This window comes from Mesoplodon mirus (genome assembly GCF_964341445.2).
Source record: "Mesoplodon mirus genome assembly, chromosome: X".
NCBI lineage: Eukaryota > Metazoa > Chordata > Mammalia > Artiodactyla > Ziphiidae > Mesoplodon > Mesoplodon mirus.
Genome location: NC_138981.1, coordinates 44,669,793 through 44,684,826, shown reverse-complemented (window position 1 = coordinate 44,684,826; position 15,034 = coordinate 44,669,793). Strand labels below are relative to the sequence as shown.

The window sequence follows — 15,034 nt, the reverse complement described above, 5'->3', positions numbered from 1 at the left end:
GGGTCAGCTGGTCTGTGACTTGTTCAGTCTGCCCCTCATATCAGTCAGCCAGGTAGCCATTCTCAGCATCCGACTGACCACATGGTCTGTCAAGCATCCTGTGATTTGGTCAGGATAGACAGTCAGTCACCAGATACAGTTGCCTATCAGGAGGCCACAGATGTGTCCATCAGTCAGCCTGAAATTCCCTCAGGGTAGATCTCCTTTACACATCGCCAGACAGTGTAACATCCAGACAGCCCCTCGGGCTGGGTGTGATTCCTAGCAAGTCAGCCATTTGCAACGTCCCGCCACCGAGGCAGGCAGCAACAGCGTGGATCATCAGTCAGCCAGCCTGTAAGTCCCTCAGGAGGCTGCCCATCTTTTGCACCATCAGGTCACCAGCCCCAGCCTGTCCCAGGCGGGCTGTAATTCAGTTCGATTTTCAGTAGCTCACAGTGTCAGGAAACTGCACTGTCATTTCCTCAAATTGCCCCTCTCCCTGTCAGTCCATGAGTTATGTAGTCAACCAAACGGTTATACAGTTAACCAAACGGTTATTCTGTGCCTGCCAGGCCAGCTGTGCACCGGTTGGAGAAATGGCTGGTCAGGCTGAGGTTCCATTAGTCCCTGCTTGCTGTGAGTGGAACAGTTAACAGTGAAGTCCCACCATAGATTCCCCTTCCCTCCCTTATTCTTTCTAGAACAGAGTCTGATGCTGGTCCTCACATGCCCCCAGTCTCCCCCCGCAGGCAGGACCCTCCCAATTCCAGGAGTCCAGAAGGCTTGTCCAACCCAGGAAAGTGGTTTAAGGCATGACCTCTTTCTGCCTGAATCTGGGGGAAAATGTAGAGGTTTATGGGTGTTGGGAAGCATCCCTTGGTCTTCCCCAAACAGTACAGTGTAGTGGGTAAAGGCTTGGAGTCTAGAGCCCAAGTACCTAGGTTCAATCCCAGGTCCACCATTTACTAAAGTGTGTGACCTTAGGCAGTTTCTGCGTCTGTAAAACCTCGGATGAATGACCTTGGGTGGGAATCTCCTGCTCATCTAGAAAATGAATCTTTCTGGGGCTTCCCTGGTGGCACAGTGGTTAAGAATACACCTGCAAATGCAGAGGACACAGGTTCGAGCCCTGGTCCAGGAAGATACCACATGCCACGGAGCAACTAAACCCATGCTCCACAACTACTGAGCCTGCACTCTGGAGCCCACGAGCCACAACTACTGAGCCCACGTGCCACAACTACTGAGCCTGCACTCTGGAGCCCACGAGCCACAACTACTGAGCCCACGTGCCACAACTACTGAAGCCCACGTGCCTAGAGCCTGTGCTCCGCAACAAGAGAAGCCACTGCAATGAGAAGCCTGTGCACCGCAATGAAGAGTAGGCCCTGCTCGCCGAAAGTAGAGAAAGCCCGCGCACAACAACGAAGACCCAACCCAGCCAAAAATAAAATAAATACAATAAGCAAATTTATTTAAAAAAAAGAAAATGAATCTTTCTGGACTAGCACCTTTTCAAGAGACTTCAAAGTAAGAGGCTACCCTGTTATTACTGTGTCCTACTCCCAGCCACTCGTCCGTTCATTCAGAATTAATTTAGTACCTGTGTATACTCCCAGTGTGAGGCCAATACAAGGTTTTATCCATTCCAAGCTGCACAAGTTTGACCTGCTTTTAATGTAAACCTCATATGGACTGTACCACACATACAGAAAAGCACATAGACCGTGGGTGACCCATGCCATGAGTTTCACAAGCAAACATACATGTGGAGCCAGAATGCAGGTTAAGGAACAACATCACCAGCCAGGGCTCCAGAAGCATTTAATTTTTTAACATCTCTGAAATCAGGCTGTGTCTTACAAGCGCTGATGGGTCGTAATTTAATTGGCAGTACTTTTTTGTCTTTCTTAGCGATACATAGAATAACGATGCATTTTGTAATCAGTGGTGACTCAGGATCAGGGACATCCAGTAATAATAATAACGATAGCAGTAGCAGCATCTGCTGCTTATAGATGCCGACAAGGAGCCAGGGACTTTGCAGACACCAGCTACTTTAAGTTTTATCTTCATTTTTATCTTCATTTTATTTATTTATTTATTTATTTATTTATTTATTTATTTTTATTTATTTTTTTTGCAGTACGCGGGCCTCTCACTGTTGTTGGCCTCTCCCGTTGCGGAGCACAGTCTCCGGACGCACAGGCTCAGCGGCCATGGCTCACGGGCCCAGCCGCTCCGCGGCATGTGGGATCTTCCCAGACCAGGGCACGAACCCGTGTCCCCTGCATCGGCAGGCGGACTCTCAACCACTGCGCCACCAGGGAAGCCCTATCTTCATTTTAAAGACTGAGGAAACATTTCCAGGAAGGTCAAGCAACTCACCCACAGTCAACTCTTTTACCACAGGTCTGTGCTTGTTCTAGCCTGTGCTCCTGGGGCTTCAGAGGTTGTGTGATGTAAGGTCTTTTCCAGGACAAAGCCTGCCCAACGGGTTACAGAACTCTGGGTTTGGCGGGGGGAGGTGGGGGAGAAGTGATATGATAGGCCCTTCCTAGACTCAGTGCTTGCCACGGGAACCGACCAGGGTTGGGTGGGGAGTGGAATAGGGGATGAATAATAATGAAAGAATTAAAGAGAACCTGAGGCTCCCCACTTCTCCAACTTCCACGGCTGCGGGAGAATTCTTAAGGGGCAAAGCCAGCTCCACTCCCCACACCTCCGCCCTCCCCTAACCCCTCAAGCTGCCCTTGGATGGTTCAGAAATTCTTCCACTGGTCTTGCACATGGAAGAAGTCTGCCCTCTTTGAATTCCCCCTCACCTTTACCTTCCTCTCCCCTTTCTTATTCCTCTAAAGGAATAAGATCTAAGGAAACCTGAGATTTTGAATCCACCAGGTTTCAGAAATGGGAAGGAGTAGGCACCTCTATTCTAGGCTTTGATGTACAAGAGTTTCTAATTACTCCTTTGGAAACAGCTTTAAACACCACGGACAGTTTTGAGTTGTGCCTTTTTTTTTTTTTTTCCTGGAGAGAAAGTTCTAGAGGAGGAGGGTGACCCAGTGGGATCCCAGTTAGAAAAGTTTACATATTTTTGCCCCCATTGTATAGATGAGGAAACTGAGGCTCCGAGGTGAGGCATCTTGCCCGGGTTCTAGAGCAGATCTATCTGATTATTAAGTCATTGCTTCTTCCATTGCCATTGGCCAGGACTTGGTTTGCACTGGGAACTGGGCAGAATCAAATTTGAAAATTGAGAGGGAGATCCTGCCCATCAGGATTGTAGTGTGTGAGTTGTGTGCATGGAGAGTGGGGAAGTCTGACCATCGAGTACTCTCTTGACCTAATATTATGTTGATTGAACGTTTTTTAAAAAAAATAAGTAAGTGAATGAACAAATAACTCTCACTCATTCACCCCACTCAGCCTCACACCAAGCTTTTTCCCACCTCAGGGCCTTCGCACTGGCTGTTGCCTCTGTTTGGAATGCCCTTCTCCCCAAATATTCACATGGTTGATTTCTCTCTCTTTAGATCCAGAATAACGGTCACCTCCTCCAAGTGGCTTTCCTTGAACATTCCATCTTGATGTCACTTCCCCTCAGCACATCATAGCACTTATCATGATCTATAACTATCTTTTTTTTAGATTAATTAATTAATTATTTTTATTTTTTGGCTGTGTTGGGTCTTTGTTGCTGCACGCAGGCTTTCTCTTGTTGCGGTGAGTGGGGGCTACTCTTCGTTGCCGTGCACAGACTTCTCATTGCGGCGGCTTCTCTTGTTGAGGAGCACGGGCTCTAGGTGCGCAGGCTTCAGTAGTTGTGGCATGCAGGCTCAGTAGTTGTGGCTCGTGGGCTCTAGAGTGCAGGCCCAGTAGTTGTGGCACACGGGCTTAGTTGCTCCGCAGCATGTGGGATCTTCCCGGACCAGGGCTCGAACCTGTGTCCCCTGCATTGGCCAGCGGATTCTTAACCACTGCGCCACCAGGGAAGTCCTATAACTATCTTTTGTTTCGATTTAATTCCTTGTTTCTTGTGTGTCTTCTGCCCTAGAATGTTGACCTCACAAGACCAAGAATTTTTGTTGTTTTTTTCCCACTGCCTTATCCCTAGCTCCTAAAGTAGTGCCTGGCAATAAATATTTGTGGAAAGAAAGAAGGGTAGAAGGAAACAAAGAAGTACAGGCTAAATGACTGAGGGAACAAATGAATGAATGAATGTATACCTATAAGGTTAAATAAATGAAATGGGAATAAAAGGGACTTTGGGGGAAAAGGACCCCAAATTCCCACATTTGGAATATAAAGGAAGTAAGATTTAAAGAAACAAAAAGACCGTCATTTTATTTTTGTTTAAAAATCCTTGAGTGAGGAGAACTGAGAAATTTTGTATAAAAAGGTCCCCTGCTATTGCTAGGGTGAGTGTCGGGGGGGGGGAAGTCAGAGATAACAGCATTGAAGGGGTGGGTGGGGAAGAAACGGGGCTTAGGGGCCTGGAAGCTGAGAGTGGAGGGTGGCGAGCAGGGCTGCCAGGGGAGTGAGCACAGAACAGTGGCGGGGGGTGACTCAGTCGTCCCATTCATCCTCCTCATCGTCATCGCCAGCCTGGTCCTCCCCTTCGTCTAGAGGGAGAGAGAAAGAGTGGAACTCAGGATGGGCAGGAGGGTTCAGAAGCCCTGGGGAGGGGGTTACTAGGGCCTGGGAGGTTGGGACTCAGGACCCTGGGGGACTGAGATCTCATGCTTGGAAATTAGATCTGGGGCCTGTGTGTTGGATGAAGAAGGGGTTCCCTCAGAGGAGGGAGATTTAGGGGCAAGGTAGGGACTATAGCTGGGGTCTGGGTTCTAGTTGGAGTCAAGGTTAATATTATTGTCAAAAATATGTGGTTAGTTGGGATATTATTGTCACACAAAGGGTTAATTTTAACAGACTTATCACTTAATGGGGTGGATTTAAATATTAGCAAAGGTGGAGGAAATTACAGTATTATTGTTTCATAATGGGTTAAGGTTAACATTGTTGACACGGAATGGGGTTAATGATGATGTCATGGTCAAAAGACGAGGTTTGTTATGATATTGTCATGTAATGGATTCATGTTTATCTTGTGAACAGACTCTGGGGTTGATGTTAGTATTATTGTCAAAGTTGGAGTTAATTATATTATTGTCACATAATAGGTTGAGGTTAATATTATCCTCATATAATTGTCATATAATGACAATATTGTTGACACATGAAGGGATTAATGTCAACGTTATTGTAAAAGATTGGGTTAATTATAATATTATCACATAATGTGTTAAGGTTAATCTGTTGACACATGGAGTTAGAGTCAATATGATGGTCAAAGATGGGGTTCCTTATAATATTCTCATCACATAGCGGGCTAATGTTAATACTATTGAACATATGGGATTAATGTTAATACTATTGTCAAAGATAGAGTTAATCATATTACTGTTACATAATGACAGTTAACGTTGTAGAAAAAGAGACTGATAAAAGATTCATGTTCATGCTCTCATCAACATATGGGCTAATGTTACTATTGATGGTGGCTGTTAGGGGTGTTTTTAGGCTGACACTAGCTGGGAACCAGGGTCGGGGTTTCGGCAGAATGGGCTCCAAATGGCAGGCTTGCAGGGGAGTGGGGGCTCTCACCCGAGGAGTGGATGGCTCTGCTTCTCTTCTGCATCACGTTCATCAGGGCCCCCACCAGCCCCTCGGAGCTCTGAGGTGGCGGTTGCAGCGCTGAGCTCTCTGGGGCTCCAGGGGTCTGCAGCAAGCAGGGTCCAGCACACAGGGCTCAGGGCCTGTGAGAGGAGTGCTTCTCCCCGCCCCTCATCATCCTTTCTCCTCCCACACACTCCAGTCTCCCCACCAACCTCCCAACCCTATCACTCAACCCCCAAATCCTGGAACCCCCATCAGTCTCGGCCCTAGCCCCTTAATATCCTGACTCGTGCAGCACACCCCAGAGTCCCAGTCCCCCAATCCTCCATCACGCCGGCCCTCACCTTGTTCAGCTGAATTCCCTGCCGGATTTGATCCAAAAGCGCCCCCCGACCCCCACCAGGGGCCTGGCCCCCCACGAGCCCCAGAGAAGGAGGGGGTGGGGGAGCGATCGGTCCGACCCCAGAGCTGGGTGGTGGCGGTGGTGGCGGCGGTGGCGGAGGCAGGGGTGGTCCCCCAGCTCCAGGGGGTGGAGGGGGCGGTGGTACAGAGCGTCCAGTGGCTGGAGGGGGTGGTGGCGGAGGGCCCCCTCGGCCCGGGGGTGGGGGTCCCCGGGGAGTTGGCGGGGGAGGAGGACCTCCCGAAGGTACAGGGGGTAGTGGGCCAGAGCGACCCTTGTTACTCCCCACAGCTGGGGGCCGGGGGGGCTGGTTCCCTCCTCGGGATGGCGGTGGGGGCGGTGGAAGCGGCTCTGAGGGGGAAAGATAACACAGAGCTATTATTATAGTTTTCTTCAGAGCCTCAGTTTTGCTCATTTATAAAATGGGTACCCTAACCGACCAACTCCCAATTCGAGCGGTATAGGGGTTTCCACGAGGACTGAGTGCCTGCAATGTATCTCTTAGAGATCAGCTACCAGGGTTGGAGAAGAAGGGGGTGTCCAGAAAGAGGGGGGCTCACCCTGGCGCCTCATCTCCTTCCGCACAGCCTCCAGCCCTCCCTGGTTCTCAATGAAGTCATAGATAAATTTGGAGGTCTCCGCATCAGTGAGCTGGGCCTCACTGATTCCCGCCCTGGAGAACAGGCTCCGCAGATCTGGGTCCAGATTGTTCACCTGCCCAGGAGGAAAAAGGCCGGGGCAGGGGTGTGGGAATAAGGTGGGGAGGGAAGGGGCACAGATTATCATGGGGTCCACCCCAGAGAGGGATCTAAGAGGGGTGTGGGAAGGGTGGGGTCTGGGGGGTAGGTCTGGAGCAGTGGGCTATGGAAAGGTAGGTGGGAGTTGAGTGGGGTCCAGGGGACTTTGGAGTTACTCACGTCAAATCCATTCTGGGGGTCCCACCCCACGTGGCTGACATGTCTGGGGGAGGTGAGGAGACCCCAGTGAAGCCCCACAGCCCTTCCTTCCCTCTCTTCCTAGTGAAGCCCTCTTGCCCTCTCCTGCCCAGAGGGACTCTGAGGGGCCAGAATTAATGAATGAGTCTTAAGTGAATGAAGGAGTGAGAGCAGTAGTTATGGAACTAGAAGGGGTCCATAGTTTGTGGTACCCATCTGTCCGCCCAGCCCTCTTTCCACCATCCATCCACCCATCTATTTGCCCACGTAGCCATTCATATTCACCTGTCGGACCATTGATCTATATACATTTGTCTCCCCACTCATCTGTCCACACACGTCTATTTACCCATTTGTCCACCAATCTGCCCTAACCCACACTTGTCCATCCACCCATCCATCTACCCATGTGCCCATCTTTCTATCCATTCACTCACTTGACTACCCATTCAACCACACACTTCTGTCCATTTACCCATTGAACTGTCCATTCATCCACATATCTGGCCACCTATCCATCCCCATCCACCTTGTCTGTGAACAAATCAGCCTATATACCCATCAGACCACATAGTCATCCACTCACCCATCCATCTACCTACCCACTTCCCATTTACCCATCCATCCATTCTCCAACCCACCCATTCATTCATTCATCCAACTATCCATCTACCCACCCATCCACTCACCCACCAGCCCACCCAGGGTGGGACTAGGGTGGGACTAGCTTGAGGTGAGTGAGGAGCAAAATTTCAGGAGGCACTCACTCTCTGAGTCATGAATCGTAGTTGCATGGCCCGGAGAGTGACTGCCTCTGTAAAAGTTGGGAACCTTGGTGCCTTTGGTGCCTCTCCCTAGTCCCCGGCTTTGAACCCACCCACCTACCCATCCACTCGTCTACCTACTCCCCCACCCACCCATCCATTTTCCCATCCTTCCATCCACTCAACTCTCCTCCTATCCACCTGCCCATCTGCTCCCCCACCCCCAGGATCCGTGGGCCCACTGGGGAGAGGTTCTCACTTGAATCCACTGGGTGCACCAATATCAGCCTTGCTGATCTTTTTCTTCCCTGAGCGTTTCTTATCACCTGGACCAGGCCCAGGTGCAGGGAGCCCACGGTATCGTGAATTCGTGATGTCTGGGTTCTGGATGTCCACTGTCACCAGCCCCAGGGACAGTGAGCCAGCTGCTGGGCCTGTGGAGAAAAATGGGTGACTGGGCCACTGACCCACTTACTTACCAACCAGAGCATAGGAGCAAGAGACAGGAAGATGGTTGAGGGAATCTGTGTGTTTGATGGTCATGGAGGGAGTGGGTGAAGGGTCCAGATAGGGTTTATGGAGAAGTGGGTGGGTGGGTGCCACAAACCATCCATACATTCACTGATTCATTTATTTATTTATTTACTCATGCTTATTACTTAAGTACTGACTCATTTATTCACTGGCTCATCGACTAATTTGTTAAATTATTTGTTCACTCATTCAATAGTTACTTTCTTCACCGATTGAAATGTTATGTCACTTATTCATTTATTCACTGCCGAATTCATTCAATCACTCATTCATTAATTAATTTACTCAATCATCCATCCATCTATTCATCCATTTATCCACATACCCACTCGCCTATACATCTCTACACCCACTTATACATCTATCTATATTTTCATCCCTCCATCAATTCATGTCCCCGTTCAACCATCGTTCCACCACCAATCCATCCACCCACACACTCACCCACTTGTCGCTGCACCCACTCACCTACTCATCCATCCACCCACTCCCCACCTGTGTATCCATTCACCACCACCACCACCTGCCCATGTAGAGACACAGGGAAGAACAGCACTCACCCCCTTGGTCTCCACCTGGATGTGGGGGCAGGGGTGGGAGCCCTCCTCTTCTCTCTGGGAAGACAGAATGGGTAGAGAGCTATCGCAACCGTGCCACAGGTTCCTGGGCTAGCCCCTTCTTACTCTTCCTTGCACTAGAGGACTCACCTTCATTGGCTGGCACTGGTGGAGGGGGAAGCTGGCGCCTGTCTGTGGAGAGACAGGTGAACTGGGAACCAGAACCATGAGAGGGGCTTTTCCAGCTCCCCACTCTTGCGCTCACTTCTGCTCAACCTCTTTTCCTCCCCCAAGGCCTCCTCACCTCCACTTTGCCTCTGATTTCGTTTTTGTATCTTCTCCTGCACCAGGGTCCGGAAGGCCTGGGCCTCACCCTCGTCTGCGAAGTTCAGCCCCGCTTGGCAGTCCTGCACGTGCGTGGGGGTGGGGGGTCAGTGGCCTTCCAGGCCCCCCACACCTTTCCCATCTCCTCCCTGCACCCCAACAGAGGGCCAGGGGTTAGGTGGTCACTTACATCTCCAGCGAAGGTGTGGAAAAAGGGGGTGGGAGTGGAGTAGACCAGCTGTGAGTACAGCTCCTGTTCCCAGAGCAGCCGGCCAGCCTGGAGAAGTGGGGAACACACTGGCACTGAGGCGTGCCCTGGGTGGCAGGCCTCTGTTTTCTGGACAGGGAACATGGTATATAAACTTGGGGCCCCGGGATCTGATTTGGAGATTTCCAGCTCTGCATCAGAGAGTTGGGGGTCTAGGTGTCAGATGTGGAGGGTTGGGGTACAGTATGGGAATCAGACACTTCAGTGAGAGATTTGGATTTGGGGTCCAGGGCCCTAGATGTGGAAGTTGGGGGCTTGAATTTCAGGATTTTGGACTCTAGTCCTAGGAAACTGAGCCCATTCGTAGAATCATCCCAAATCCCCCCTTTTATGGGGGCCTTCATTTGGGCAGGTAGGGCTCCAGTATTAGGAGTTGGGGTTGAGATTTGAGGTTCAGACATATAGACTTGGGAGGTTTTTTTGGAGGCGGGTTCAGCCAACGTATGTGCAATTTGAGGTTTGTAGAGCAGAGTTATGGCTTAGGGGTTTGGTCAATATTTTATGGCCCTGGGATCTTGATGTGGTCCTACTGGATCTACCTTTATGGTTTAGAAGGATGAATTTGGGGTTTATGCTTAGAGAGTTTAGGTTGAGGATTTGTGGAACAGATTTATGACTTAGGAGCTAGGCAAAATTCTGGAGTTCAGGAGTTTTGATGGGCGATTTCTGAGACCCAAAATGTTGAGTTTCGAACAGATTGGAGGTTCAGGTAAAAATACAGTACTCATTTTTTTTGGAGTTTGTGGAACAGATTAGACTTAGGAGGTATACTAATATTGGGGGTTATAGATCTTGACATGAAGACTCTGGGGTCAGTCATCGCGGACTTAGAAAGACAAACCAGAGGTTGACATTTGGATGACGTCTTTGATTCTGGGGCTCAGGGGTTCATTGATCTGCCTGAGGGCTCAGGGCTATGGACACAGCTCTGGGTTTGTGGGTTGAAGACTGGGTTGTCTGTCCAGTGGGGGGCGGGGGTCACCTGAAGGCCGTAAAGGCGAATGAAGTAAGACTTCTGGGGGTTATCCTTCACGAAGCACACAGCCCCACAATGTTCCTTGGTCCAGCGCTCGGCTCCACGGGGCAGCGCCAGGTACAGCTGAACAACCGCGGTGGCCAGCGTCTGGGAGGGGAGAGCAGGACTCAGTGGAATCTGGTCAGGGGCAGCCAGAGGGTCTGGGAACCAGACCTGGTCCTTCCTTGCCCATGGCTGTCATGGCTCTGAAGGAAGAACTGCAGCCAGAGGGAAACTGAATGGACATCGAGATCTTCCTGAGATTGGTGAATGAGGGTAAGTGGATTCTAGGAGACATGATGGAGAGGAAGAGGAGGAGGGGAAGAAAGAGAAAGAGAGGAGGATGGGGAAGATGAGGAGAGAGGAAGGAGGGGAAAGGAGGAGAGGGGGAGGATGGGGAAGATGAAGAGGCGGAAGAGGAGGAGGAGACGAAGACGAGGAAAGGGAGACAGGGAGGGCCAGGAGATCCCAGGCTCACCCAGCATTTCCGTCCGAGCATCTCAAAGAGTCGCTGGTTCTCATGGTCCTGGAGGAGGGTGGAGGGTATGTTCTGCTGAACCCCGGGTCCTCCACGGCTCCCAGGCCTGCCTCCCGAAGGGCCCCCACTCATGGTGCCTCCTGCCCTTGTCCTCTCCGGCTAGGCTCTGAGTGCAGGGTAAGAAGAGGAACTTTCGCAGTGAGCAGGGGAACAGGAAGTGCAAAAAACCACAAGGGAAACAAGTCCTCCAGGGGCCCCTCGATGGGCCTGGCCTTCTCCTCCTCCCTTAGACTGGGGCCCTCCTCCATTTGACTGGTTAGACCCATGTTTTGGACCAGCTCATGTCCTCCTCCTTTTTTCTTACTCTCTGGGGCCCATCTCCCTCTAACTCGCTCGGGCCCTCCTCCCCCTGGTTGGCTGGCAGCAAGAGCTAGGCCACTGCAGCATTTCTGCAGTGTGGCGGGGAGCAGTCATGGGCTGGGCAGCCTCCTTCCTCCCCAAAGCATCTAGTTAGTCTGGGCCCGAGGTCCAAGGCCCCTAGCGCTGAAGGGTTGCTGCGCTAAACCTTTTCCTTTAATTACACAGTGAGCGCCTGGGATCCCACCCCTCTCCTGAGACCCCAACAACTTGCTCACACCCAGCTCAACTTCCCCATCCCTACCCCTGCCTCCCTGCAGCTCGCAAATTACTTGCTGCTTATCATCCCTTTTTTGTAAGAAATGGATTTTATAGCATATATAAATGCCTAAACAACATTTTGTTTAGTTGCTGTTGCCTTTGAACTTTTGAAAGTATGTGATATTTGGAGACTTGTCTTTCCCCCCGCTCAACGTTCTATTTTTCTTAACATGAAATTTCATTCAATTTTTTTAATGTATTTTATTTTATTTTATTTTATTATTTTTTAATTTTTTTGCGGTACACGGGCCTACACGGGCCTCTCACTGTTGTGGCCTCTCCCGTTGCGGAGCACAGGCTCTGGACATGCAGGCTCAGTGGCCATGGCTCATGGGCCCAGCCGCTCCACGGCATGTGGGATCGTCCCGGACCGGGGCACGAACCTGTGTCCCCTGCATCGGCAGGCGGACTCTCAACCACTGCGCCACCAGGGAAGCCCTAATGTCTAATTTGATTTACTGTTTTCTGATCTTTTTCTAAGTGCCTCACACTTATGTACTCATTTCATGGGCACAGACGACCCCCTGAGGTAAGCACTCCAGCTATCTACATTTTACTGATAGGGAAGCTGAGGCCCAGAGAAGCTTAGCTAACTTGCCCGAGGTCACACAGCTTGTGAGTAGTGGAGCTGAGGCCAATTATGTGAGAAATGGTTCCTAAACTGTTAAATGCTACATGGGGCCCGAGAGAAAATTCTTCTGCTCCTTCTCTGTCTTTTGTTCTCCTTCTTTCTCCGCTCCTAGATCTGTCCCCTTTAAGTCTACATCAGGGGGCTTTAAACCTCTGCTACATTTGCTGGTTATTTTGTAAATTAACATTTAAAAGTTGTATATTTCCTGTTCTTACTTCTAAGGAGCAGACAGGTTTAAAACTTATATTTTTCTCCAAATGACAAACCGAAAGTAGATTTTTATTATTTTAGTCCCTAATAGAATGAGTCTCCCCACCCTGGAAAACAGTGATTTATTCATCATTTTACAATCATTTTTCATCTTATTCAGATTATTGAATTGCTCTGGTGACCTGCACTAGTATTTTGGAGCTGGTTTATTTTACTTTTATTTGCTCCCACCAACTCTTGCTTTTCTGTACTGGATGACAGTATTTGGTGAGGTGATGACCTCAAAGATAATTTGCTCTCCAGGGCCTTCAAATAGATTTAAAAAGAACAAAAACCCTAATCTAGCTTTTCCGGTTGTTCTCAGCAGGAGAGTGGACTGAATACTTACAAGTCAGCCCACCACAGAGGGGAGCAGAAGTTTTAACATACTTCTTAGTAATCCAGTGAATACCCAGGAACCCCCAAGAACCAGGATATGCCTAACAATTTACACCCACCTGATGCTCTCAATCACCTCTCTCTGCCAACCCCCAGGGATCACCAGAGAGTCATTTCCTGTTTATATCTTGTGCTTATTTTGCTTTATTTTGAGGGGATATTGCTTACAAGATTCTGACTGCCATGCCTCAAGTCCTGAGTAGGTAATAAGACATTGTCGGTTATAAGACATGGGAGTGTCTTCAACACCCCAGTCACTGCCACGCGATTGAACCCACGGAGGAGATATAGGAATGGGCAGGGTCCTGCTGAAATCACGCACAACTGAGATTGGGGCTCGAACCCAGCCAAAACCCAGACTGGGACTTGAACCTACTGTCATTTAATTGAGATCACACACCTGGTCTCAGAACTTAATGAAGCTCAGGTTCTTGATGTCTCCTTACAGAAAGAATTCAGTGAGAGACAAAGTGATAGGTAAGAAGTGGATTTATTTAGAGAGAAACACACTCCACAGACAGAATGCGGTCCATCTCAAAAGGCAGGAATGGCCTTAGGAGAAGCACTCCACAGAGTGTGGGCCATCTCAGAAGGCAAGAGGCCCCGAAATACAGCGTGGTTAGTTTTTGTGGGCTGGGTAATTTCATAGGCTAATGAGTGGGAGGATTATTCCAACTGTTTGGGGGAAGGGGCAGGGATTTCCAGGAATTGGGCCACCACCCATTTTTGACCTTTTATGGTCGGCTTTGGAACTGTCTTGGTACTGATGGGTGTGTCATTTAGTGTATGCCAACGTATTACAATGAGCGTATAATGAGGCTCAATGTCTACTGGAAGTTGAATCTTCCACCATCTTGCACCCAGTTGGTTCTAGTCAGTTTTTGTCATGTCCTATAGCTATGCCATTCTCTTAAAAGTTGTGTCCTGCTCCTTTCCCTCCTGTTTCACTACCGCTGTCCTCAAAGGCCAAACTGAGGCCAAGGTGGCAAAATTTCCTTTGCCATGCCATCCTTCTCCTCCCCCTTCCTTCCTGCCCCTCGTGGTCCTCCCTACCCCTGACTGAGGGGTGCTTCCCGGGGACAGGCCTAAGGAAACAGCAGTTCCCAAACCTTGGACCCAATGCTCCCGTTTCATAAGAAACATTTTGGGAGGCCTCTTTTTACCATCCAGGAGTGACAATCATGGATGTTATGAGTCTTGGTGGTGTGGAGCTGTCCCCAAGCATCTCAGGCCCCTGCCTATTCAATGCCAAAGCACCTCCATCATTGTGATAACCAAAGTCTGCCTACCAGGAATTCCCCAAACACACTCCCAGGGCAGGCAGGAACCGGACCCTCATCTGCCTTGTTCATTGCCATACCTCCACCACCTAGCATAAGACCCTGCATGCAAAAGCTCAGTCAATATTTGTTGAATAATCATTGTACGGTCTAGATTTCTATGCTGTGATTTACTGCCCTCTCCCCACTGGGCTCCCCTGTCCTCTCTTCACCTTCCTGCATGGGGAAAGAGGGAAGAAAAACAGCTCAGAGTGTGCAGGGGCCAGCCCTTCCCACAGAGATGTCTACACTGTTCACTGATGCTATGGGCAAATGGGTGCTTTAGGGGCCCTCAGGAGAGGCGCTGATTTCTAGTCCTGGTCAGGATGGAGTGAGGACAGGGTGTGCACAGAAAAGCAGAGACGACTGTAGAGATAAGAATTGCTCAGTGGACAGAACCAGATTCTGGAGCCCTACAGCCTGCCTCTGGCTCTGGCACTTACCAGCTGTTTAAAGTCTGGTAACTCCTCAGTGCCTCAGTTGTCTCACCCATAAAGTGGAGATAATAATAGTAGTGACTATTGGGAAGATTAAATGAGATAATTCATGTGATGAGGGCAGAGCTTAACGCCTTATAATTTTGCATTGCTGTTTGTTTTCATGGAATAGCTGAGTAACTTGGATGAATGAACTATCCTTCCCTCAGCCTAGCATTCTCCCCACTCCTGCACCAATCCTCTCCTCACCCTCCTCCATCAGACGTTCAGGTCCCACCACCATTGGTGGATGGTCAGAGACGGAACACGGCCACCTTCCCACTGCCCTTTCTCTACTTTTCCTTGCTGCAAAGTCCATCTCAGAGATCCATTGTGTGGGCCCAGC

The 15,034-nt window shown here is 49.8% G+C and overlaps 1 protein-coding gene across 1 annotated transcript; it reads right to left on the bottom strand.

Moving 5' to 3' along the window:
- Positions 1–4,302: 4,302 nt before the first annotated feature.
- On the bottom strand, positions 4,303–11,121 carry WAS (WASP actin nucleation promoting factor). Its single transcript, XM_082610498.1, has 12 exons — positions 10,937–11,121; positions 10,426–10,566; positions 9,366–9,452; positions 9,156–9,258; positions 9,002–9,043; positions 8,855–8,908; positions 8,020–8,194; positions 6,979–7,021; positions 6,622–6,775; positions 6,006–6,412; positions 5,650–5,764; positions 4,303–4,607 (listed from the first exon to the last, which is right to left on the bottom strand). Exons 1-12 carry the CDS (start codon positions 11,066–11,068, stop codon positions 4,552–4,554), a joined length of 1,509 nt encoding a protein of 502 aa, XP_082466624.1. The 5' UTR covers positions 11,069–11,121; the 3' UTR covers positions 4,303–4,551.
- Between the last annotated feature and the right edge of the window lie 3,913 nt (positions 11,122–15,034).